General features: G+C 41.9%; 1 protein-coding gene across 1 annotated transcript in view; it reads left to right on the plus strand.

The window, feature by feature from the left end:
- The window catches only part of RALGAPA2 (Ral GTPase activating protein catalytic subunit alpha 2), a 324790-nt gene that overhangs the window by 17499 nt on the left and 280157 nt on the right, over positions 1-27134 (plus strand). Inside the window, exons 2-3 of the mRNA XM_035005755.1 lie at positions 9177-9287; positions 14610-14659. Of these exons, the coding sequence (XP_034861646.1) occupies positions 9177-9287; positions 14610-14659 (161 nt within the window). The remainder of the gene's footprint in view (positions 1-9176; positions 9288-14609; positions 14660-27134) is intronic.

Genomic DNA, 27134 nt, shown 5'->3' on the forward strand with positions numbered 1-27134 from the left:
AAAATAATCCATCTTAGTAGGGAAGAATTTAAAATTTTGCACTATAACTGGTATATACAACATTCCTGTAATATATGCAGGAAACAAAACTATCAGCAAAGCTAAAAGATGAGTTTGGTTCACTTTTTGCAAATAGGAATATATAGTTTAGGCCCCAGTATGCTTCCAGAATCGTTATGCCAGGGTTCTAGGGGCCTTTTCCTTCTCTTGGGCCAGACTGGTGGTGCTTGGGCGTAGAGGCACATGTGTATCTGCTCTTAGCCCTGGAGAGGACTGAAAATTGGATTAACAGTGTGGATGGGGCTCATTTGAATGGTGGGGCAAAAGCCTGATTGGCTTGGATGCTTGGTTGGGTGGGTGGGCTTAAAGTGTTTATTTTTTTTTATCATATATCACAAGTTACATATTTATGAAACTTATTCTTTCACATATGTATTCAATATTTAAAACAATTTTAAAAATCCTTTTTTATGTCTAGCATCTGGCCTGTGCACACATAAATACATTCAACTGATTCAGGGTCAAAACTGAGACTGGGGTGCTCTTGAGTGAATATGGAAACCAAATTGAGGAAAAGAGAAGTGAAGACTTAAGGAGCATAGATAGTGACCAGATAGATGATGGGGTCTTTGGTTTCAAGGGCCTGGTAGGGTTGAAGGGTTGCTGGAATTAGCTTTCTAGAAGGGGTGAGCAGGGACAAGGACAAATGGCAGGCGACAGGAGAGAGGAATGAAACTGGGACCCCAGATGTGGGGAGGTGACAAGCAGTGCCTGGGTCTAGGTTGTGCTGTGGACATGCATGGTGGGAGAGGGGGTGGAGGACAGCCTCGTTGGGGTGAGGAAGTCAGGCACGACCTTTGCAAATGCTGAAATCAGTGCTGGTTACAAGAGAAAGAGTGAGCCAGGCCCTGAAATCTTCTGAGAGCGTGCTGGGGTGAGTGAAAGACTGTGTGCAGCTCGGGTGGGTGGGCTCGTTGGCATGTAGACTGGTTGTTTGAATAGCAGGGAAGTGTTGGTGTGCCATGGTCTGGATATTGCAGTGGGGAGCAAGGAGGATGTTGACCTCGTCTTAGGCCCGGTGGCATGTGGTGTAGGATAATGAAGGGCTTACCTGATAGTCCACGGCGAAGCAGTCCCCTCAGGGGAGCTGGAAGGGATGTGGTGCAGGAGAGGGGTTTTGGTAAGCTTTATTGGATATAGGGGGTGGAAGGGTTGTAGTTAGGAAGCTGGGGTGAGATTAGGTGATGCCCAGAGCTGTATGGAAGTGACAGTCAGAGATGTGGGTCATGTGGGAAGCTTGAATGTCTAGGGACATGGATGGAAACCAGGGGGAAGGCCAGAGGGGACATCCCTGGTGTGTGCCTAGTCTGACGGTTGTCTAGTTATGGAGTCTGGTGTCAGGCATCTTGTGGTGGGGAGGTGAGGAATAGGGGCTGGGTGTCATGCAGGAGCAAGGAGAGGATCTCCTCATGTTGGGGTGGGGTGGAGTAAGGGTTATCTTCAGTACATTATTGCTTAACTTCTGGATGACTCCAGGAGTAATTCCATGTCAAATACGTCCAATGATGTTTATACCTAAAAGTGGATGTGGATTGAAAACATGGCACTTGAGAGAGTTTTTCTGAAATTTGAAGTCTCCATGGCATCGGAAAAAGTGTGCTTGCAGAATGGACTTTGATCTTTGAGTTCTTAAAGCTTTGCAGAACTTCTAGAAATAACTTTACATGGTGGGGTTTTTGGTGGGTGTGGTGTCACATCAGGTGTCCTTACCTGCAAGATGACTTTGGGGGATGAGTAGGGCCAACTCATGATTCACCCTTTTCCACCAGACTTCTCACACCACATCCTTGACCACATCTCCTTTCAAAGCCCTGATGTACGGGGGCTGAGCCTTTCATCTGCTAGGTAAGTTAGTATTTCATCCACATCAGGATTTTGCATTTGCATATGATCAGTACCAGGGACATTTTTAGGTCTGTAAATAGATGCATTTTTCAGATGTGTATTTCTCTTTAATAATAATGATGATGAAAGTGTTGATTTACCATTGAAGCACAATCAGCATACCTGCTGTCTTATGACCTGATTACTTTCTGAGTCTCGAAAGGGCTTCATTATGTGGATTTTACCTCCTTACCAGGTACAAAGCTCTGGGTCGTTCATCTGCCCTTGGCACAATATACTGCACACAGAGGAGGTTCTAAAATCTACTGGCCAGTGTCAGGAAAAAGAGTCTTGCCTGCACCCTGGTTAGCATGGATTACTGTTGACAGAAAGTTTGTATCAATGGGTAGCCTCTGTTACTCAGATCCATTTTTTCTGCTTTTCCTTATAATGTTACCCTTGGGGCATCTCTTCATGGGCTTGCGGGCCTTCATGGCCAGTGAAGCTGCTTGGTGATGAGTTTCTTCTTCCCCATCAACATTTCCACAATAATGTTGAATAACAGCCCCTCCCAAACCTCATGGCTTACATAGGCCTTGTGGCAACAAGGGTCTATTTTTCTTCCTCACCAATCTCTAAGGCTGGGGTGGTTCTGCCTCTGGCTGCAGGTTGCTTGGGGTTGGCTCCACTGGGGTTGGGTCCAGCTTTGCTCCATGAGTTTCCTCATATCCCTTAGACCAGAGACTACCTGAGGTTCTCCAGCCACCACTGGGTCATATTTCTAATGACTGGTTTCCCCAAATCATTTGTGGGTGTTCATCATCCAGAGGTGTGGCTTCAGGTAAAGAATAATTTGTGGCATTTTTTACAAACTACCACAAGAGGGAAAGAGGATAAGGACCAAGGCAGTTGTTAAAAGGTGAAATCACCAGAGTCATACTAGCTTTTAAGTAAGGGTGCACTACTAATGACATTTATCCTTGTCAGTGTTTTCTGTCTTATGTCTGACTAGTTTATTTTCCTTGTCCTCTCTGTTTCTAAATTATGTTTATTTAAGTTGTCAAGTTCACCTTGAATGTTTATTTCCCCTTTTTCTGTGTAACAGACTGTAATCTTGCGCATTGTGCTTTCAGTACCATTGTCTAAGGAATTTGAGTAAAATAGTAAATGATACCATCTTCATCTACACATTGATGTGTAGGAAGGTTCTTAGTTCTCTGCGGGGAGGGGGCAGCGGGAGGGATGGATTGTTAGGAAGGACTGGCAGGGTCATTCCTTACTAGGGAAGAACTGAACTGAGCTCCATGTTCCTTTTGAGAGTTTCCAGTGGGGCTCCCGAATGGGATAAGGATCTTTCCCCTTCCTTTGGTGCTTCCTGGGGTCTGCTGAAGCAGGTTTTCGTGGGACTCTATTATGATCCTCTCAATTAAAAAGGAGTAGAGGGTGCCTGGGTGGCTCAGTCGTTAAGCGTCTGCCTTCGGCTCAGGTCATGATCCCAGGGTCCTGGGATTGAGCCCCGCATTGGGCTCCCTGCTCGGCAGGAAGCCTGCTTCTCCCTCTCCCACTCCCCCTGCTTGTGTTGCTGCTCTTGCTATCTCTCTCTCTGTCAAATAAATACATAAAATCTTAAAAAAAAAAAAAAGAGTAGAAATGGTATTGAGAAAGATTATATGTGGAAGGAAATGGAGGGATAATCCCATTGCTTTCATAGATTTGTTTGTTGGTAGTGCTTATTGCTGTATTGGGATCAAGTTCCATTTAATAAGACCAGTCTCATTAAGTGTATGAGTTTCATGAGTCATTGAGTTTTATGGCTTCACAGGTAGGTGAAGCTGGTTATTCCCATCTAGTGAGATGGCCTTTGTCAGGAGCTAGGTAATTACAAAACAACTAACATTGATATAATGCCGACTACACTCTGACATGCTCATTTTATCCCCACGGCAGTCCTATGATGTAGGAACCATTGTTGGCCCCATTTCTGAGATTGAAATTGAGGAGAGTGCTTAAAAACTTGTCCAAGGCCCTGTAGCTTCTAGACTTTACTAGAAGCTGCTTCTAGTAAAGTCTGCTTCGGAGCTTTTTTTTTTTAAAGATTTTTTTTCCTCACCTAACTTTTTTTTTTTTTAAAGATTTTATTTATTTATTTGACAGAGAGAGACACAGCAGGAGAAGGAACACAAGCAGGGGGAGTGTGAGAGGGAGAAGCAGGCTTCCCACTGAGCAGAGAGCCCGATGGTAGGGCTCAGTCCCAGGACCCTGGGATCATGACCTGAGCCGAAGACAGATGCTTAACGACTGAGCCACTCAGGTGCCCCTGCTTCGGAGGTTTTTGCCCTCAACCTTTGCTATTGCCTTTCAGCTAGATAGGGAGAAATAACAAGAGGTTTTAGCTGGACAAAGGAGTGGGAGAAATGGTAGCTTTTGGTGTGGTTTATAGATTATTTTTGAGATAAAATGTGAAAATAATAGAAACAGTTTATTGGCTCTTGGTTGGTGGTAAAGGAGAATGAGAAATTAAAGATTTTTTAAAAAAATTCAGGAATGACCCCTAGCTCTGGAAAGCTGTCTGCTGGTTGTTTCTCTGTGGTTGGTTTGAATGTACTTCTTTCTCTGGGCTTTGTGATGATAGTAAGGCAGTGTGCTAGTGTCTGTGCCAAATACTGAAAATCACCACCTCAAAGGCAGTGTGCGGCCGGGGCTCTGTTGTTCAGTGCTTGTCCCCCCTCCCTCTTCCTCACTGCTCACCACGAGTGCTGTGGGAGCGGAATGCTGTGAGCTCCTTCATGGGGAAATTGGCAGTTCCCATGTTCAGTGCCACTCACTCCCCTCATTTCTCACCTGTCCACTTATCTTCCTGCTCTTTTTCATCTGGCTCTCCTTTACATCCCAATTACATGATTATTTTTATATATTCCTGACCTGATTTCTGGTTTTGATTTAGTCCCCCTTCTCTCTCAGGCCTTTGTGTGGTTCAGATTTGAGTTGGGGACCAGATGGGATTTCTGCCCACATCTCTGACTGACTGTGTTACCTTGGGCAGGTCATGTAAGATCTAAAACCTGTGGTTTCTTTATTTTGATCACACCTGCCCCATCTACCTCACAGGGTTATGGGTGAGGGTCAAATAAAAGAAATTCCTGAAAGTGTCTTTTAAAGCATAAATGTATAACATTAATTAATATTCCCAACCTCCCCAAGTGGCTTTGTCTACTCCCTGCTTTGATGCCCTGCATAAGCTTTGGTCATGATACCTTTTGCATTACTTGCTTACCTCTGTACCCTCAAAGGCCCTGTGTCTTACACTCTTTGAATTTCCTAGCACTTGGCTCAAGGCAAGTTGCATGGGTACTGGCTCAGTAATGTTCAAGTGAATTGATAAAGAATATCTGTCTAAAGGATGTTTCTGATCATAGTTGTTTTTGTTTGTTTGTTGTTCATTGTTTTTTTTTTCTGAACAAAGCCTTCCTCCTCATCTCTATGCTTCTTGAAGTTAGCCTTGTTAAAAATCAGCCCGTTCTTGGGGCGCCTGGGTGGCTCAGTTGGTTGAGCGACTGCCTTCGGCTCAGGTCATGATCCTGGAGTCCCGGGATTGAGTCCCGCATCGGGCTCCCTGCTCAGCAGGGAGTCTGCTTCTCCCTCTGACCCTCATGATCTCTCTATCTCATTCTCTCTCTCAAATAAATAAATAAAATCTTTAAAAAAAAATATTAAAAAAAATCAGCCCATTCTTACTTTCTTGTGTTCCCTTTTGCAAGATGCTAAATTCCAGTATCTGTGGTCTCCTTCTTTAAGGTCTAGGCTTACTTTTAAATATTCATCCGATGAGTCTTGCTTTTAAACAATCAGACAAATCAGTTCTTCCAGTTATTGAATTAGAGATATATAAAATATTTAATATTTATTTTTTGTTTATTCATTTAACAAATATGCCTTGAGTACCTTTTGGGTACCAAACTCTGTTCCTGGGGCTAGGAATAGAGCTGTGAACAAATCAGATGAGATTCCTGCCCTTATACCGCTTCCATTCTAGTGGAGTGTCAGTCAGTGAAGAAGGAAATGTATAAATGAGAGAATTTCAATGAATCTTAAGTGCTATGGGAGGGAATCATGTGAAGAGGACTCCTAGACCAGTGAGCAGTCTTCATATTTATGAATAAAACTGAATGTGTTACAGATGTCATGCTCTTAGTTTCCCTGTGTCTCAGGTTACTTGAAAGGTATCGAACAGTCTTGATGGTGGATATTTGAAGTTCTGTCCCATTCATACCTCATCCACAAGAAAGATACGGAATGGCTGAGGAGGAAGGTGGCTATTTTCTGGACTTTTGGTTTCATGAGTGCACCTCAGTCCGTATGAGTGCTCCTCAACCTTGACTAGAACCCTCTTTGTTCAGGTTGCTCTATTTGAGTATCTCTGATGGACCAAGGGGAACCCAGGGAAGATGAGGGAGTCATCGATCACCCAGTAACCTTGCTGGGTCATCTTGCTGTGTCAGTGCACCCACATCCTCAATGCCAGGGAAACTGCTTGCTTGCTTATGGCATTATGTATCCAAGGCCTGTTCACTGGTGAGCAGTCAGGCATCCAGCCATTGTAGAGCCTGTGAAGGAAGAAGGTAGGGTGAGCGGATGGCATGTGAAGAGTGACATACAGGGGCGCTTTTAGGTTTCTTTGAAGAGGTAATGTATGATCCCAGTTCTGAAGGATGAGAAGGAATGAGCTATGTGGGGATCTGGGGGTAGGGACAGCATATGAGAGATGCCCCAAATGGAAAACGTGTTTGAGAAGTTCAGGGAATAGAAAGAAACCACGATGGCTGGAATGTAGGGTGTGAAGGACAGAGTGCTGTGAAATGAGGTTGGCATTGAATGGAGGAAACTACACAGGGCCTTGTAGGCCGTGGTCAGGAGTTTGGACTATAAGTACTACTGGAGGCCACTGGGAGGTTTTGAGTGAAGGAATGACCTGGTTTAATTTACAGTGCTCAGTCTTTCTGCTGACTGCATGGTGGAGGATGGCCTGTAGAGGGGAGGAGTGGAAGCAGGAGCCCAGGCAGAGGGCATGTTGCAGCCTGGGTGAGGATTCATGGTGACATATTCCAGGCAAGGCCGAGGAGGGCTTGAAGTACCCAGTGTTGGAGCATGTTGGAGGTAGAACTGACACCCCGGAGATGGGCTGTGAAGGATTGAGAAGAACCTGTGATGACAAGCAGCTGGGTGGGTGGCGGGCCCTGAGGGAAGAACAGAATTTGAGGGGAGAACAATACTTTCCTTTGGACACGTTTGATTTGAGGAGCCTTGTAGTCCCTCAAGTGGAGAAATCCAGCTGGCAGCAGGCTTTGAGAGTAGAGCTTGGAGGGTGAAATCTGGAGTCCTCAGCAGAGGGGTGAAATCTCTTTCTTGATAGTACCAAGGAATTGAAAGTGGGTGAGGCCATTTCTTTCCTATAGGCATATGATCTAATTAATGGTTTACACGTTGTGGCCTTTATCCTATCATTTTATGTTATACATGTTAACATACATATATGTTACAGGCCATTTCTTTTTTTTCAACTCTTCAAGAAAATATTGAACTAGATAAATACTGTGCTAGATGCAGAAGACGTAATGACATATGGGATGGACTGAGGGTTCTGTAGGGTTGGTAGTATCTCCAACAGAGAAGACCTATCATTCCTTCAGAATTAAGTCAAGAATTCCAGTGGGAGGGATTCCACCAGGAATTAAGTAAAGTGAGATATGTTTTATAACCCAGAGAGAACTAGCTGGTGGGGCAATAGCAGAGGCACTGACCTAGTCTCTGGGCAGGCTGGGGATGTTTCAGCTATCAGTGAATGCCAATAGGAACTGGCAGGTGAAATATGCTTCAGAAGGAACAGTTAGTGGTGGGTGGGCCAGCAGTTCGTATTGGGGTGAAAATGAACAGAATCCTTTCTTGGAAGCGCATATTCTGTGGAAGGCACTCAAGGATTCCTTGGCAAGATTATGTAGCTCCTAAGAATGATAAGACTAGTTTCATTGCTACCTGCTTTCACACGGGTAAATTTGTTAGTTACTAGGAACTTCCATTGCTCTGTGCTATTATTTTGGGGCAGAAAATAGAATGTGAAATTGGCAGCTGATATGACTTTACACACACCTTATGTGAATTATTTCAAAGAACCAGGTCAGATTTTTTTTGGTATGAAAAGCCCTATGTGGTTCTCAGAGGAAAACAACTCCTTAGATTCACCAGCATTAGTGTTAAGTTTATAGAACTTAAATATAGTAATGGATGTGTTCATATATAGTTACAGTATTAGAACCCCAAAATTCAGTTGAATCCACTTTATCATAGATGGAATAGCAGCATATTTGTTTCTTGAGTAATCCTTGCAAAATTTAAAGAAGCTGTTCTTAATTTTCCCGAGATGACTAGTGTATTCTTCCCAAGAGCTAACACCTTGGTCAGGACCCTGTTGTAAATGGCACAACCAATCTGTTTGCCAAGGAAAATGTACAGCCAAGGAAAATGTACAAAGGTATGTTGACAGTGGATAAGTACTCTGACCAGAGTTGTGAGGGATACTCAGGCCCCTGGATGAAGTGCCTCTGTTGCTGCTGGGCCCCAGCAGTTACCACTGGGCTAAGCTCCCTGCACAACCTGCAGTCCCTGGTTGAGCAGACCTGGTGCAACAGGGAGAAACACTGCTCAGGGCAACTCTAGGAACACATGGTGGGCCTCCCTGTGTCCAAACAGGAGTGGAACAGCTCACCTGGGAGCTGGAGGGAAGGCTTTGATCAGTGGCCCAGGTGGAAGTGGGTGGGTATGCTGGGGAGTGCCTGCTAGTACTCTTGAGCTGGTGTTAGGTCAGCTGGGAAGGAGGAGAGACTGGGCCATGTAGGACTCCAGGAGCAAAATTGTTTTTCAGATGTACAAACCCCATCCCTCTCCTCAGTGAACTTCTATTCCCCAACCCCAATAGGAAGGCATCTTGTTCCTCCCCAGACTTGTACTAACCTCTGGCCTTCTAGCTGGTCTTTGAGAGCTGTGCCCCATTGGTTCTGATACCCTTGAATCTGTCTCCTGCAGGGGTCTGCCTGTGGGGGAGGGGCCCCAGGCCAACTAAGATCTCTTTGTGGAGAACAAATGGGTGGGGATACTATTGTTGTTGTTCTGTTTTGTCTCATAGGGGGATAAAACTAGTTTTTACTTTCCTTCATTTCTGAAAAGGTTGTTTGTGAATTCTGATATTTGATCTGATAGTTGATAAGATTATTGTCATAATGGTAACTTTTTCTTTTCAGATAATGTGGATGCAAGTGATCTTAAGCAGTTTTTTGAGACCAACTATTCTCAGATATATTTCATCTTCTATGAAAATTTTATAACACTGGAAAATAGTTTGAAATTGAAAGGTAAGCATTTCTACAAAAAGATTTTTTATATACAAAGTTTTTTTTTTTAACATTCAGAAAGTTTTAGAGGTTGTATGTGTCATGAGTCACAAGTTATATGCTTTTTAAAAAAATTTTTTATTGTTATGTTAATCACCATACATTACATTAGTTTTAGATGTAGTGTTCCATGATGCATTGTTTGTGCATAACACGCAGTGCTCCATGCAGAACGTGCCCTCTTTAATACCCATCACCAGGCTAACCCATCCTCCCACCCCCCTCCCCTCTAGAACCCTCAGTTTGTTTCAGAGTCCATCGTCTCTCATGGTTCGTCTCCCCAAGTTATATGCTTTTAAGCTTCCTTTCTTGCCAGACTCTTAGCAAAGCTGGGAGATCGCAATGGTTAGCATCTTTGTTTCCCTGGAACCTTCTCTCATACAGCTGTTAATTGAACAACAAATGGCTTCAGGGAAAATGGAAGGAGAAACCCGCAGAAGTCATGAGTTCCACAGGAATAATATACTTAAAAAGAAAGACATAAAAGTAATATGTGCACACTATAAAAAATTCAGACTCCACTAAAGGGTTTGAAATGGGGCATCTGGATGGCCCAGTCGGTTAAGTGTCTGCCTTTGGCTTGGGTCATGATCCCGGGATCCTGGGATTGAGCCCCATGTCGGGCTCTCTGCTCAGCGGGGAGCCTGCTTCTCCCTCAACCTCTGCCTACCACTCCACCTGCTTGTGCTCTCTCTCTCTCTCTGTCAAATAATTAAATAAAATCTTTAAAAAAAATAAAGGGTTTGAAATGAAAATTGAACCGTATGTTTTTGCCCAGACCCCTAGTCCTGCTCTGCATGCAACCACTATTAAAAGTTTCATGCATTTCTTTCTATATGTGTTATTAATGTATGATGTTTATATTTGCTTATGGTTATACCCTTATATACTTATATAAAATATTCTTTGAAAAATCAAGCCAATAATGTCACACTGCACAATCTGCTCTGTATTTAGGTGACAGGATATTGTAGCCTGGGGAGCCAGACTGGGTTTGGGTCCTGGCCCTATCCTTCCAGCTGTTTCTCCTTGGGCAAGTTACTTCACCTCTCTCTGACTCAGTTTCCTCCTGTCAGCATCAAACAGGTTAACATGTATCCTGGGATTTCAGGACAGAGTATGGCACATAGTATGTGCTCAGTAAATATTAGCTGCCATCATCACCTTCTTATTTGTTTTCATGTAGTCCGTTTTGGAAATCCTTACATGTTAGCACACTTATTTCTACCTCAGTTTTATTTATTAATTAATTTTTATTTATTTTTTTTATTTATTTTTATTTATTTTTATTTTTTTTACTCAGTTTTATTTATTAAAAAAGTATTTTTTTTACTTGAGTATAGTCGACACACAATATCACATTAGTTTCAGATGTACAACGTAATGATTTGACAAGTTGATATGTTATGCTCACCACAAATGTAGCTGCCATCTGTCACCGTACAGCGCTATTATAGTACCACTGATTGTATTCAGTATGCTGGGCCTTTCATCCCCGTGACTTTTTCATTCCATAACTGGAAGCCACTCCCCATCACTCATTTTATACATCCCTCTACCCCCTTCCTTATTACAACCATTAGTTCTCTGTATTTATAGGCTTGATTCCGCTTTTTGTTTGCTTGCTTATTCACTTGTTTTGTTTTTTTTTTAGACTCCACATATGAGTGAAATCGTATGGTATTTGTCTTTCTCTGACTTATTTCGCTTAGCATAATACCCTCTAGGTACATCCATGCTGTCATAAATATCAAGATCTCATTCTTTTTTATGGCTGAGTAATATACCATTATATGTATGTACCACTTCATCTACTGATGGACATGGGCTGCTTCCATATCTTGGCTATTGTAAGTAATGCTGCAGTAGGCATAGGGGTGCATATATGCTTTCAGAATGTTGAGTCTGGTTCATAAACTGCCACAACAGTAGTGGAAACTCTGGAGGGAAGCCAGGTTCAGGAGGTAGGAGGATGAGTGCAGCTTTGGGCAGTCTGAGTTGAGGTGCCCATGGGACACCCAGGTGTAGGTTCTGGCTGTGCAGTAAAAATGTAGGGACGGGAGCTTGGGAGAAGAGAGGTGCAATCATGCTGTTGCCAAGGGACGTGTTCTTTGTAGAGAGAGTGACAGTTAAGGATTTGGGGTAATTCCTTCTTTTATTGGGTAGATAAAGAGTAAAGATAAAGGAGTAGTGTATGGAGCTGAGAAGAGGCTTCGATGGCAGGAAAGCATTTTGTCACAGAAGCCTAGAGAAGAGAGAATTTCAAGGAATGAAATGTCAGCAATGTTTGATGATGCAAAAAGTTGTGGAGCAGCTGGATTAGGAAGTGGTAGTGCATCGAGGAGGTTGTCACTGAGTACTGAAAGAAAAGTCTAGGTGAGTAGTGGGATCCTAAGCCAGACAGAGAGATGGAGTGGCTGGGGGTGAGACCGTGGAGGCTACACACAAGAATACCCTTTTAGAAAGTTTGATGGTGAAGACAGAGGATCATAGCTCAAGGCGTACCTTGGTCAGGGGAGGGTTTTACAGGCTGCATTTACCTGTTTGCAGGCTGACTAAAGGGAGATGACTGATGGTGCAAGGTGGTGGGGAACATGGGTTGAGATGGAGTCAGGTATACAGAAGAGGATGCAGAGAAGAGTGTATGGATGTCCTGACTGCTTCTGCAGAACCTGAGGCAGACATCAGGCATGGAGGGGAAGGAACGTGGCACAGGCACTGTGGTGGCCTCGGACATAGACCGATGGCTCAGAGTCTTACAGAATGCTCCAGCTTCTAGACGGTCATCAAGTCAAATACGACCGTGTGCCCAAGGATGCCAACAAGGGGTTTTGGTTTTTGTTTTTCAATTAATTGCTCAGTTTTTCCCCCCAAATTGGTAGATAATTCAAATATGAAACAATCTGATTTTTATCCTGTTCCCTAGTTTTGTTCCACTTAACTTTTTTTCACAGGTGTGTGGAGGAAAAAAGTGTGATATTATGGGTAATCAGAATAGCAAAGAAAGATATTAGAATCCCTTGTCTTAAAAAAAGCCCTGCACCAAAACACCCCATTTTAAAGGCTCCTCTATCCCTCCTCCTTCCTCCCTTTTGCTCTCTCTGTCCTTTTAGAAGAAAATGTAGTTGTTCAAGAGTGTATCAGTTAGTTTGTGCTGTATAACAAATTGCATTATAAACCGTCCCAAAACTAAGTCCCTTAATAAAACAACCAGTCATTTAGCTTACAATTTTCTGGGTTTATTGGGCAATTCTTCTGGTTTAGGCTGGCTCATGCCTCTCCCATCAGCTGGTGGTTGATGGCCTCATTTACATGTCTTGTGGTTGGCAAGCTGTTGACCAGAGCACTCCATGCTTGCAGGTTATCTTGAGCTCCTTTCCATGCTGGCCTTAGGGTTCCAAGCTCAGCGAGTGCATAAGGCTTTTCAAGCTTGTGCTTCCCTCACATTTGTTAATGTAACATTGGCCAGAGCAAGTTACATGCCTCTCCAATGCAAATAGAGAAATAGACATCTCTTGATAGGAGAGGAAAAATTCTGCACTCTTGCAGTCTATTACAAAGAATCATAATGAAGAACCAATAAAATAGGGTTGAGATTTTCAAGTTTCTTGCTTTTAATACAATCTGTGTTTTGATTAGAGTACCAGGAAGAAAGTGTACCAAAACAACAGAATGAAGGAAAATGTTTTTTATGAATAATGAAATCATCTTGTGATAACTTCAGCCTTCCGTTATTTAGGCCAAAACCCAAGTTTATTGGCTTTGCCTTCAAAATACATCCAGAAACATTGGCTTCTTCTCATTGCCTGTGCTGGTAATGCTGGTGCTCCCATTATCCTCACCTGGATTATTAGGCCCTCAGAAATGGTCTACCCCTTTCCACACTTGTGATCCCCCCCACCCCCCGCCCCTGCCAGTCTCTTCAGAAGAGCAGCTGGAGTGATGCTTTAAAAATATATCACATCATGACTCAGCACGCCATACCCTCAAATAGCTTCCCAATTCTGGAAGTCATTACAATGGCCTCAGACCACCTTACCTGCCTGCCTTTACCCTACCCGCTTTCTAACCTCACCTGCGGCAGTTCTCCCCCTTCGCTGCAGACACAAGGGGGGCCTTCTCGCTGTTTCCTGACCATGCCAGGCTTTCTCAGCCATAAGGAATTTGTCCAGTCCCTCTGCCCAGAACAAATTTCTCCCAGATGTCCATATGGCTTATTTCCTTACCCCCAAGTGTCCATGTGTCTTCCTTCCTTACCTTTTTCAGATCTTTGCTCGGATGTCACCTTATCAGCAAGGTGTTCCCTGACTTCCCTGGTCAGAACTGAATACCACCCATTTTGGCATTCCCCATTAGCCTTCCCTCTTGGTTTTCTCATTTATTGAATATAAACTCCTCAGAATATAAACTTCCTCAAGGCAAGGATTGTTGTGTTTTGTATCACTCCTGTATCCTCACGGCCTGGAAGAATCTCTGACACAGACATTCTTTAGTGTATGTTCAATGAACGAATGCCATCTTATCTTACTTCATAGAGCTGTGGGGATTCCGTTAGATCAGGGGTCCACAACTTGCAGCTGACTGCTTGTTTATGCAAATAAGTTGTTGAACACAGCCATACCCAGTGCATTTATGTGTTACCCATGGCTGCTTTTGCGCCATCATGGCAGAGTTGAATGATTACAAGAGGGGCCTGTAAAGCCTAAAATATACACTGTCTGGCCCTTTACAGAAAAGGTTTGCTTCTTCCTAAGTTAGATGCTGAATGGCAGGCACTTAGCCCAGGGCCCTTGGCACAGAGACTGGACAATAAATGTAACCGGCTGCTATAGGTTTTGTAGTTTCTATTATTGTCACTGTCAAAAGGACAAGTGCACATGGCCTGAAGACATGCATGGCTTTTCATAGTTATGACTGCTCTGTGCCTCTTCACATCAAAAAAGGTAGAATGCTTTCTTTGCTTCTGCTGTGCATTCCTTCATAATTTGAGCCCATAAGTAACGAATTGAGAAATGAATAAATTGCCATCTACGGGTTGACTCGGAAAACGTGGAGGCTGTGTTTAAACAGCTAGCAAGGAGTGGCTCTGCTAGAGGTGGACTCAGGCGGTGTGGTTTGGGTATCTATCTACATTCCTGACACGGATTCCATGCTACCTCCTGGTAGTTTTTGAATAAATGAGTGTATGTTGAAGCTTAAATGTTTTCAAGATAACATAATTTTTAATATCCTAAAATTTACACATTGTCATGATAACTAATGTTTTTTTTTTGTATATTCCAGGGAATAAGTCACAAAGGGAGGAGCTGGACTCCATCCTCTTTCTTTTTGAAGTAAGTGTTTGTTAAATTCATTTAGCTTTTAAGATTCTTGTTGGCTCTTTAATTTTACTTGAAGACATAAAAAATGATGGACATGTATTTCCTTCCCTCTACTTTTACAAACAATGCTGCAAAGCATATTCTTGTGATTTTTAATTTTTTTTTGCAAACACGTGGGAGAATTTTTCCTGTATGGTTGCCTAGATGTGAAGTTGTTAGATGGAAATGTATCCACATTTAAAATACTGATATTGCCAAATTGTTTTCGAAAAGGTCATATAAACTTATATGGAAACTTATATGGAAGTTGTATGTAAATTTCCCTAACCAACCCTGGAGATGATTTTTTTAATATATATAAAATGTATATTATATATATATATATATTTGCATATATATAATGCAAACTGACATGTTGAAAACCCACTGTTTTCAATATGTATTTTCCTGACTACTAGTGAGATTGCAATCTTTGTATGTGTCTGTGTGTCCATGTGTGATCACATATTCTTTTCAAAGTTGGATCAATATATTTGGGTGTGGTTCTTGATCTATTAAGCTTAAAGGCTTCTTGTCCGCATGTATTAGACAAGTGGCCAGATTACTGATACCTTGAGAGTTACACTAGAACTAAATTGTGGGTTCTGAAAGTTAATTGTTGGTTATCTAGAAATTATTCATGGTTTGAAGAGACACGTGCTTAGGTTGGTGTGAGATCAACTTTATGACTGTAAAGGGAAGGCCTAATGTATATTTGTTGCGGAGCTGGCTGGAGGGAGAGGCCAGGGGAGAAGGCTCTCCATGGACTTTTTGGGTTTGTGGAATAAAACAGATCTGAAGACCTCCTGCCCAGTACCTGGCTCATGGCTGGCACTCAGTGACTGTGGTTCCCCTTTCTCTCCTTTGAGGACTGTACTCCTTCCCCAGAGTAAGAGCATTGATTTACTGTATATTTTATGGTGGTTATTGTGTTTCCTGTGGTAACCCTCCTTGAATGAAATTCTACAGAGGAGCTGTCTTTAACATGAGCTTTAATTAAGCCTGTCACTTAAATATGTATCTACTAACCATTATTTGCTTGAACTATCCCATTAATTTAAATTATCTTATTTATGTAGCAGTTGATACATTTACTAAAGAACCTATAATATATATGCAAGTTTTGAAGCATAGTGCTAAAGTCCATTCTCTTGACACCCACTCCCCTCCTTCATTTTAAGAACTAGAAGTTACCTGGGTGCTTCTCCTTGATCCTGTTCTTTTTCTCCTCTGAAGGCAGTCACTCCTCTGCATTATGCTATTACCCTTCTTTTTTAAAAATGGTTTTTACCACAAATATTCAATCCCTAAACAATGCAGTTTTGTTTGGTTTTGAGTATAATAAAAATGGTCTCAGATGGTACATAATCATCTGTGGCTTGCTGTTTACATTCAACGGTATTTCTGAGATTTATCTATGTGAATTTAGCTCAAGTTCATTCATTCCATCCCCACTGCTGGATTAAGTGAATATGTATGATTTATTTAATTCCAAATTTTGTCTACAGATTTTTTTTTGTTTCCTTGGTGGACAGTCAGATTGTCTGTTAATAATGACAAGCTTGCCAGTTAGTCTGTTTTCTTGTCTTACAGTGCTGGCCCAGCCCTCCAGTACATGGATAAACAGACACAACAAAGATGGTCATCCTGTTTCTGATTTAAAGAGTTCTGTTAATGTTTCATCATTCAGGGCTTCCCCGGCCTCCTGATGTTTTATTAATGAAGTTTTCTGTAAATTTTCAGTAGATACACTTTATCAGATTAAGTTTGCTTCTATTTCTAGTTTGGTAAGATTTATAAAAAGTCATAGATAGGTTTTGAAGTTTCCAAATATATTTTTTTTCTTTATTAACTGAGATAACCATGTGATGATTCTTCATGAATATAAATGTGGTGAATTGTAGTTCTGAATTTTGGAGGCTAATACTTTGCATTTTTGGATCTATGTTCACATCTGAGGTTGGCCTAAATTTCCCTTCCTCACATTGTTTCTGAATGATCCTGATATCAAGGTTGTAGAACCTGGTGTCAAGTATTTCTTTTTCTATTTTATAAAACAGTTTGCATAAGATTGGAATGATCTGTTCCTAGAATGTTTTTTAGCCTTTTCCTGTAAAAACCTTCTGAAACTGGTCCTTTATTTTTTGTTTTTAATTGGAAGATTTTAATAACTCATTCAATTTCTTTAATCATTTTAGGATTATTTTAGGATTATTCAGGTTTTCTTTTTTTCTTGATTCAGATTTGGTAAATTATATATTTTTCTAAGAATTTTAGGAATTCTAAGAATTTTTGATCACCAGAGTTTTAAAATTTTTTGGCGTAACTCTTCTTTTGAGGGTCATAATTCTTTCAGTTTTCTCTGCTCCGGATTAATCTTCCTTGTCTTCAGTTGTTATGTATATTAGACATTGTATTAGCAGTAGTCGCAATAAAATACTTGTGTCACCCTTTACGGGTACCGTTTTACTAGCTTCTCCTTACCACTGCAGCAGCTTTAAACTCCGTTCCCCCTCTAATTGTTCCTTTAAATGCCTTTTCTCTCTGGCTTCTTTTAAAATCTTTTTCTTAGTCTTTGGTGTTCTGTAGCTTCACCACAAAATGTCTAGTTGAAGATTTCTTGTCTTGCTTGGTATCTATGCATTTCCTGTATTTCTGGATTTAAATCCTCTGTCATTTCTGTAAAAAGCTCAGCTGCTATCTTCTCAAATGTTGACTCCTTTCTGTCCTTCTGGTGTACTTCCCAGGATTCTTACTTAAACCTTGATCTGTTCTCCATGTCTCTCAAGCTGGCTTTCGTCCTCTTCCCCTGCATCCTTGTGTTGCATTCTGGGGAATGTCTTCAGTTCTTCTGTGCAGTGCGTGAACTCCTTCATTTGGGGCTCATCTGCTGCTCAACCATTCTGTTGTGTTTTACATCTCAATAATTTTTATTTCATGTTTTAACTTCCTTAAATTCAATGTTCATATTTGGCCTGTTGCTTTTAATAGGCTCTTGATCCTTTTTCATTTTTAGACCTCTTTTGTGTTCTTAAACATTTAACATGTAATATTTCATATTCTATATCTGATCATTCCAGTATCTAGGTAAAGTCTTCAGTTTGCCTAAATCTGCTGTCTCTCACAATGGCTTCTTTTCTTGCATGATTTGTGGTGGGATTTTGAGACCAGATTTAATTGAACATAGATTTAATCTGTTTCAATTCCTGTGTTTTTCTGGAGGGTTTGTCTTTCTTTGCCAGGAGGCTGGGAGTGTTTTTGGTTGGAACCACTTTGGCTCCATTTGAAGGTTCTGGTTTATTAAGGGAATCTCAGGTTCAGTTCCTCAAACGTACCATGTGGTGAGAGCTGGGGTCTGGAGGGCACAGACATCTAGATCTAGAGAGCCTGCAGTGAAATTGGTGTTAGTTCTCTGGCACCCTGAATTGTTTCTCTTGAGCTTGTTGCTTGCAGATCAGGTTTTGGCCACTTCCTTCTTCTTACTTCCTTTCCTACCATTTTTTAAGTCCTTTGTTAGTTTCCCAATGTCCTCTAAAGCCCAGAAATGTTTTGAGAATTATCTTTGCTGTCACTAATTGCAAGTCTTGTCCTGTAGCAGGAAAGCCTGTCAGAGACAGAAACTGTAGTCCTATACCTCCCGCAGCAGAGATTTTAATACCCTCTCCTCGTGTCCAGAAATTCTAGATTAGGGAGAGTGTTACTGTACAGATACAGTACCATCTACAGAGGATTAGTTGCCTATATAATAGAACAAATATGTATTATTCAAAGCTTCATAAAACTTTCATTTTGCATAGTAAATATGAATGAATAATGAACCAGCATTACTTTTGTTTATGCTTATGTTCTCTTTCTGTCTCTGGCTTTAGAAGGTAGGTTGTAATTTGTATGGTTCATTTTGAAAATTAAGTAACTTCGTTGCTATTTTCTGTAAGTTAGTGCCATATAAAGAGGTGGCTTATGAGGATTCAGAGGTAAATACTTATCAAGGTGTAAATAATTGGGGAAGGCTTCCTTTATAAGAGGTAAAATTATTAAGACACGTTAAATCACAGAAGGGATATCGTGTAAAGATAGCCTATAAATAAAAAGTGGATTGGAAGAAAGCAGAGAGATGAGAGAGTGAGGAAGGGTTGGAAGGAGAGTATATCGGGAGACCTGCTGCCTGTCTCTGTAAGTGGGGCGATTTGGAAGGGATCCTTTGCAAAAGGAGGCAGTAGTGTTTAGATGGAATGAGCAACTGGAGACCTTAACAGTGCTCTGATGAAGCAAGTGGTGTGCAATCAAGCTGCCAACCCCGCTGAAGTTGCGGTTTCAGGCAGCAAGCAGGCCTTTCTGTCTGCCTTTATCTCCAGCAGGAGCACTTGTACTCATTGAGGTTGACCTCCAGACACCTTTGCCTCTGGCTGCAAATCTGTGCATCACTTTGGTTGCTGCTTCATGGGGATGTTTGTCACATTTTTTTTTTTTTTTTTACTGAGGTTCACTTGTTAATTTTACTCTTCTTTTAAAAATATATTTAATCTATCATTGCCATGTGTTTCAAGTGGCAGTGGGGGATGATGGTGTGGGACCCCATAAGATGAATTTACATTGCCATCTTGACCACAGTATAAGTGTTGTACATGGCCATCCTGTGTCATCCTTTCCTTCTGAAGTGGATTCTGCCTTCCCAGTTTTTATCAGTGGAAGACTGGGGTCTTTGTTATTATAAGTGACTTGTCCAAGATTGCACATCTATCAAATGGTAGATAGAGACTTAACCTCTGGTCTCATTGTAGAACCCATTTTCTTAACTCAGTGCCATGCCACCTACCATGTAGGAGTCTCAATACTCTCCTGCTTTTAAAGCTATATTCCATAGGCCACGTCTACCAATATGTATCTATTCTTGTATAGTTCATTCATTTATTACACACATTTATTGGATGCCAGCTATGTGTTTCAGGCACATTTCCAGGTGCTGGAGATACGGTAGTGGGCAAGTCAGACAGAACCCCCTGCCCTCATTGAGCATACTTTACATTTCATACTAACGGAAGCATCCACAGGTAACAATGGACTTAGGCCAGAGCTCCAGTAATGACCTTCTGAGTCACAGAAAATTCTGAATGGCCCTTTGTAGAAGGGACACTTTGGTGGCAGCCCTTGAGGTAGCTACCTACACAGGGGAAAAGGAGGGCTGGTGTAGAAATGTAAGGCACCTGGTGAATGGACTTCAAGGTCAAATAACTTTGAGAACCTTCTATATTCGGTAGTTAAGAGGTTGTTTTAATGGTACATGGGATTTGTTTTAATCAGGTGTGGTAAGACAGGCACACAGACATGACAGTGGTTGCCATAAAGGAAGAAATATTTATTGTACTCAAAGGAGTATGATAGGAACAGGAGGCATGGCCTGCCACCAGGGCTATGAAGAGAGAACCAGAGAGCACACAGAGAGCAAGCAGAGAGAGGGGAACGGAGGGTGGGAGTCTTCATTGTGGCTTTTGAGGGAAGGAATGGGCAAGGCAAGGCAAGCAAGTTAAGCAGGTTTAGGATTGGATAGTTTGAATAATTTTGGCAGGCTCTGGGCTGTAGAGGGGGCCCCTAATGGTCTAATACCTAGTCCCCAGGTGATTTGAGCAGGAGGATAGTGTCCCAAGTCTGAGAGCCCATAAAAGAAGGTGGTTGTGGGAATGGATTTTGGTTTGGTTGGTTTGCCTGTCAAAGGCATGTTAGCAGGTACTGTGTGTACGACTTGGCTAACCCTGGGAGGGGCAGTCTCTCTGAGGTCAGCAAGATCCCAGATGTTAGAGCATCAAGAATGCAGAAAATGAGAGCATATAGTTAATACAGAGATGTTGTTTCAAGCTGTCTGCCATGTCATATGCCATTTCCCTTTGGCACAGAAATGCAGTCGTTTGGAGTTACTCATTTATGCTTAAGGAAATTCTAGAATTTGATAGCAAGGCATTTCCTTTACCCCACCCCCTCACCCCAGTTAAAATATACATTAACAGAAGAGGTTTAATTTCAAGGCTTACACATGTTCTGACCTCCGAATGCTACTCATTCATCTATTTTTCAAAGATCACAGAGTTAGACATCACAGATATATAGGACATTTGACTTCTAGATTCCTTAGTTTTAGATTTATCCAAATTACCCCACCAGATTAAATAAGCCCTGTTTTTTCCTTCCTAGAGACCTGCACAGGTTCTTTATAGTTCTTTTTTTTTTTATAAAGATTTTATTTATTTATTTATTTGAGAGAGTGAGAGAGAGAGCGCAAGATGGGGTAGGGTTAGAGGGAGAAGCAGACTCCCTGCCGAGCAGGGAGCCCGATGTGGGACTCAGTCCCGGGACTCCGGGATCATGACCTGAGCCGAAGGCAGTCGCTTAACCAACTGAGCCACCCAGGCGCCCAGTTCTTTATAGTTCTTATAGTGTGGCCTGAGCTGGGCTAACATGAGCCCCTGCAGGGTCCCTGCGTGTTTTTCTTCCATATGTTGTTGGGGGTGTTGTTCTGTGGAAGTGCTCTCTCACACACACACTGCTTTGCTTACTGCCCCTTTACCTCTTTTTTTCTGCCTCTTGGTTTATGCAATTCTTTTTTCGGGGACTGCCCTTTGCTCTCCTCATCCTCTGGCCCATACTTTCCGGCTCTGTTCAGACCCATTGATTTCTTCTGACAACTCCAGCTAGAGGTGTCCATTTTTTTCTGTGAACTTGTATAATACACTCCCGTGTTACCATTTCATTATAGCTGGATATTCTTAGTTTTCCCTGAAGGTGGCTGTACCTTAGCTTCCTAATGAGACTGTAAAGTTCCTGAGGCCAGCAACCATTACGTATAATCCTTTGTAGCCCCCCTCCTCCCCCCGCAGTGATTTGCACCTGTTTATATTTATTGTGAGATTAAAGCCTCTTAAATTCTCATCTTATCTCCCATGGGGTTGTTATTTTTATGTTAACATTTTCCTTCCTCACCTAAAACTCTGGATAAAAGAAATAGGAAGAAGGTAGCTTTAGATCAGGCATTGATCCTGCTGAGTTGTGTGGCCTTGAGGTGGGTACTTGCCCTTTCTTTACCTTGGCTTCCATGTCTGTAATGTGAAGGAGTGGGACTATATAGCCCTGAGGTCTCTTGAAGCTCTACCAACCCATGACACTACAAATCAGGAAGTTCACAGGCAAGTCTTTTAGCATGAAATTTAATTTTGTGCTTCTGTTTAGTTTTAAATACTAAATCGACTTGACTCTGACTAACCTTTGCAGATCTAAACATCTCAGTTGCTTTTTGTCTAGGGCAGCTCTGTTCAATAGAACTCTCTGCAATGATGGGAATGTTCTGTGTTGGTGCTATCCAGTTAGGTAACCACTAGCCACGTGGGCTGTTCAGTGCTTGAAATGTGGCTGTTGTGACTGAAGTTTTAATTTTAAGTAATTTCATTTGATTTAAATTTTAAAATTAAATAGCCTCATGTGCCTAGTAGCTACTCATTGGACAGAGAAGCTCAATAGTCTATCAGCAGAGACTTGTTACCTTATTTCTCTTTGCTAAACACTTGGTTAAATCCTCAGCATGTTTGTGTCCTCGTAGGGCAGGGGTCTTAAGGTTTAGGGTTTTACTGACATGGTTTCCCTGGGCTTCTCAGGCTTTGTTACCAAAGTGCCCTTGGCTGGGGGGAAGCATGGTTCCAAAGTGGCCTATGCAAACATAAAATTGAAAAGCCGCACACAAATTCATTCTACGCTTTTCATGCTTGTTTTAGGATGAAAATGATACTTTAAATAAGGGTCAAATTAAGTAGTACTTCATCTCCCTGTCACAGTTCCCATCTTCCCTGCACTCACTCGCTCACCCCAAGATAAAGAAAACACTTCGAGTGTCATTTCAGGAAGATGTATGCTGTTTCTCCTCCTGCCTTGTTTCGGTGGGGGAGATTCAGGTCGGAGAGGCCTGGGTGCTAGGGGCAAACTGCAGCAGGTGAGCCACCCAGAGAGTGCCGATGGTCTGGGGGCTTCTTCAGGGGCACACAGAGGAAGGGGAATAAACTATGGTCACTAGTGTTTGTTTCTCCTTTACTATTGAAGATGAAGTTGGTTGTTTGACATTTACTGTAGGCCTCCAACCTACCATCTTCTTTCCCTCTCTGTGGTGTGGAGGTAATGCTGGATTGGAGGCAGGACTCGTGCATACAGATTCTTGCTGGGTGTAGTTAGTTTGGGAGTCATAATGGACCGGCAGTGAATCCAGGGCTGTAGTGGAAGCTGTCTTACTTTAATGGAATTCAACACTGGTTCTCTTGTTCTTTATTGCTCCAAGTGAGCTTATATAGATAGCGGGTTTAGCCTCTAATTCTTTTCCTCAAAATAGGGGGAAAGGATTTTTACTAGCTTTTCTGATAATAGTAACATAACTGGATCCAGTGCAGTGCCCGGAGTTGTGCAAAAGAAGGTGAAATGAATGGCTGGTTTTCACTCTCTGTACAGTTGCTTTGTATTTGCTGTCAGTAATTTGAGTTTTGATATTTTTTCCAATATAGATGGAAATTATAACTTTTCACACTTAATAGCATCATCCTACCTCAGATATTAATAACAGAGAAATTTCCTGAAGAAAAACTAGAATTATGAATATAATAGGATTGCAAATAATTCTGAGATGTTTGTTTCCATTTCTCCCCCCCCAGCCTCCCCCCACCTCATTTTCCTTCCCCCACCTTCTTTCTTCTTCCTTTGGTGGAACTGCATATCTTTTATAACTCTTTGCAGATGAAAATGAATCCGAAGCTCCTGCAGGGGTTCAGTGGAAAAGCTTAGACTGAATCATAGACAGACCAGCACATTCAGGGCAGGTATCCAGCAGGATTAAGTCAAAATCCTTTTGCTTTCTTTATATAACGGCTGACACCTTTTCTTACGAGCAAATACCACATAGCAAGACAGCAGAATTGTAGTTTTGCAATTAACTGGTTTCCACAGCCCCTGCTTTCCTTTGCTTTATTTGTTATGACTTATTTCAGACGGTCCAGTGTGCAAACATACTTCCACGCTACTCCCTCCTTCTCATGCTGAGTGAAGGACTTCTTTCCACAAACCTCTCATGTTGTTATTGCTTTTTATTCTTTTTTCCACAAGGACCACTTTACTGTTATTGAGTGGAGGAGGGACAAGAACAAATAAAATGAACAAGAAAAACAGATTCTTCTTAAATCCTTGGAATTTAAGTTCTTATTGAGGATTTCAAATATTTCGATGTTTCCATGGATTTTTTTTTCTTTTAAAAGAATGATGCCAACTTTAAATGCAGCACCTGGGTCACTGCAATAATTCTAAATGACTGATTGCAATTGGGAAAAAAAACAAACAACAAAACAAACCTAGTGTTAGTTCACATTCCATGGAGAACATTTTAAAAAGAACTGAGCCAGTAGAGACACCCATCTCTAATCCCCAAAGCTGTCCTGAATTCCAGTTGGTGAGCAAAATAAGTGCCACTGGTTGTCCTGACCAGAATGTTAGGTCACTTTTTTTTTTTTTTTTTAAGATTTTTTATTTATTTATTTGACAGAGAGATAGAGAGAACAAGTAGGCAGAGAGGCAGGCAGAGGGAGAGGGAGAAGCAGGCTCCCCACTGAGCAGGGAGCCCGATGCGGGGCTCGATCCCAGGACCCTGGGATCATGACCTGAGCCGAAGGCAGCCGCTTAACCGACTGAGCCACCCAGGCGCCCCTAGGTCACTTTTTTATGACATGAGGGGTATATTTTAATGTGTTATATGTATTTTATTATTTTATTTTATTTTATTTTATTTTAAGATTTTATTTATTTATTTGAGAGAGAGGATGAGAGGAGAGAGAGAGCACATGAGAGGGGGGAGGGTCAGAGGGAGAGGCAGACTCCCCGCTGAGCAGGGAGCCCGATGCGGGACTCGACCCCGGGACTCCAGGATCACGACCCGAGCTGAAGGCAATCGCCTAACCAACTGAGCCACCCAGGTGCCCAATGTGTTACATGTATTTTAAATGATAAGAGAGGTATGTATGTAATTGTTCTGGCTTCATAGCATTAGTCATACTTGTGCTTATTAATGTTGAGCCCTTGATTGGGAACAACTCCAGATGATAGCAGTATTGTTATGGTATAGTGTGATCTGCTCCATGATAATCCTTGAGGCCCCTGTGCAGGGATCACAGTAGAGGCCCGGATGGCTAGTCGTGCCCTTTCTCATTTGTCTCACATGTGCCTTGTGGTGGTGAGTTAACTCAGAAATCACTCCTCCGTTCTGTGCCCTATAATGGATACTGGGGGAATAATAAAACATAGGCCCCAAGCCTTTCATTTCTATAGCCTGTGGTTATACTGCTGTCTGCTTTGAATCATGAAATGTTTATGATCTCTGCAAATGGGAAGATGGAAACAAAATATAAACATCCAGTCCTTCCTGGGGATTCTTTAAATGCATTGCTTGAGGTTAAAATTTGATTATCTTATTGCAGCATGTTAATAATTTGAATTGAACTACAAATGTCTAAGTTGAAAGGAGCCATTTTCAATGGATGTTTTAACTTGAAAATTTAATATTTAAGTCTACAGTTTTCTTTATGCCTTGAAACTTACAGGTGAGAAACTTGGGATTGACCCAATAGGATATACTGAATTACTCAATTCACCTTGGGGGAAGGGAAACTGGAGACATGTTTGTGGAAGTCTGAAATTACATTCTGGTGATTATCTGTTGCAGCCCAGATGCCCTGAGCTTCCTGGCGTGCCAGCCTCTCTCACGTAGTGTGCTGCTTGACTCGTTGGTAACTGACACCCTCAGAACAGGTCCCCTGGAAGGCAGCACTAGCAAATGCTTCCAAGAACCCTTTAAGGGGCAGATGGTAGAAACGGCATCAGGGCTAAATATATGGAAAATTCACAATAGCATGTTGTATTTATTGGTAGAAGAGCAGAAGATATGTAAAGAATTTTTTTCTCTCCCTTTAAATTGATTTGAATTAGTGTGTTAACACGATTTGGATGAGTTGGTTTCTTTTTTATAAATCCAGGAGAGAGTTGTACAAACATATGCTATGAATTTTCGATGGCTTGTTTTGTTTGGATGTGTAGTGTGGTGCCTGTTACAGAGTGACACCTAGTGTTTGATGTGCTTGTGACACTGGCCAGGTTGGAATGAGAGTCTGGCTTGAAGTCTGCATGCAGTGCACCAGCTGTTCTTGCAGACCTTGGGCATTCACTGAGTGAATTTGGCAGAGTGGCCAGTCTTGAGGCGATTGCAGGTCTGTGACACTGTCTGCTCCTTTTCTAATTTTTTTTGGTAAGATTTTACTTATTTATTTGAGAGAGAGAGAAAGCGCATGAGGCAGATGGAGAGACAAAGGGAGGGGGAGAGGCAGAGGGAGAAGCAGGCTCTCAGCCGAGCAGGGAGCCCCATGTGGTGCTTGATCCCAGGACCCTGGGATCATGACCTGAATCGAAGGCAGATGCTTAACTGACTGAGCCACCCAGGCACCCCTCTGCGACACTTTCTAATTGTGTTGAGGCAAGCATTTAAATCCTCTTAAGTTTCTGGGATGGTGAGAACCACAAGGTGGCATCTCACTGAGGCTTTGTTAATTCTCTACTCATTACTTACCTGGAAACTCTCTGGAAGTGATATTTTTGTATTTTGTAAAAAAATGGCACAGAAAAGACTGCTAACTGGTTGTGCTGGTACCAAAATTGAAAAGATCTGAAAAATACAGTTTTTAGCCAGAAAATAGAAGCTTGTATGAAATGAAGAAAAGTATGGCATGTTTGCTTATGACTGAGATTTCCCATGTAAGATCCTCGTGTGAAAAGAAGACTCTTCTTGAATTTGTTTTAGTGAGTGCTTTATTCAGAGCAAAACTATATATTGGGGGTAGAATTATATGCTACTAATTTGGGGATTTGTGAAGGTCTCTGGATAGTTGCTCATTAAAAATAAAGAGTCTAGTGAAATTTGATTTTCGTTAAAAAGATATTAGACCTTTGCATGATCTCAAGCAAAGTGAAAAAATAACCTCTTACAGTCTATTAAGTGCCTACACTTCCATGTTTTTGAATATTGCATTTTTTTAAAAGATTTTATTTATTTATTTGAGAGAGAGAGAATGAGAGAGAGCACATGAGAGGGGGGAGGGTCAGAGGAAGAAGCAGACTCCCTGCCGAGCAGGGAGCCCGATGCGGGACTCGATCCAGGGACTCCAGGATCATGACCTGAGCCGAAGGCAGTCGCTTAACCAACTGAGCCACCCAGGCGCCCCTGAATATTGCATTTTTAATATAATGAAAATGGTTTCCTATTTGTATCTGTCTCTTTTGATCGATATTGATAGTACTTTTCTCCACTCCATGGTTCTGTACATCTCATGCTGGTGCTCTTGAATACCCTCTTTTTCCCACAACCTTAGCCTTTGTTCAGAGCTTCAGT

This window comes from Mirounga leonina, unplaced genomic scaffold (assembly GCF_011800145.1).
Source record: "Mirounga leonina isolate KUSES-001 unplaced genomic scaffold, KU_Mleo_1.0 Mir_150, whole genome shotgun sequence".
Classification (NCBI taxonomy): Eukaryota; Metazoa; Chordata; class Mammalia; order Carnivora; family Phocidae; genus Mirounga; species Mirounga leonina.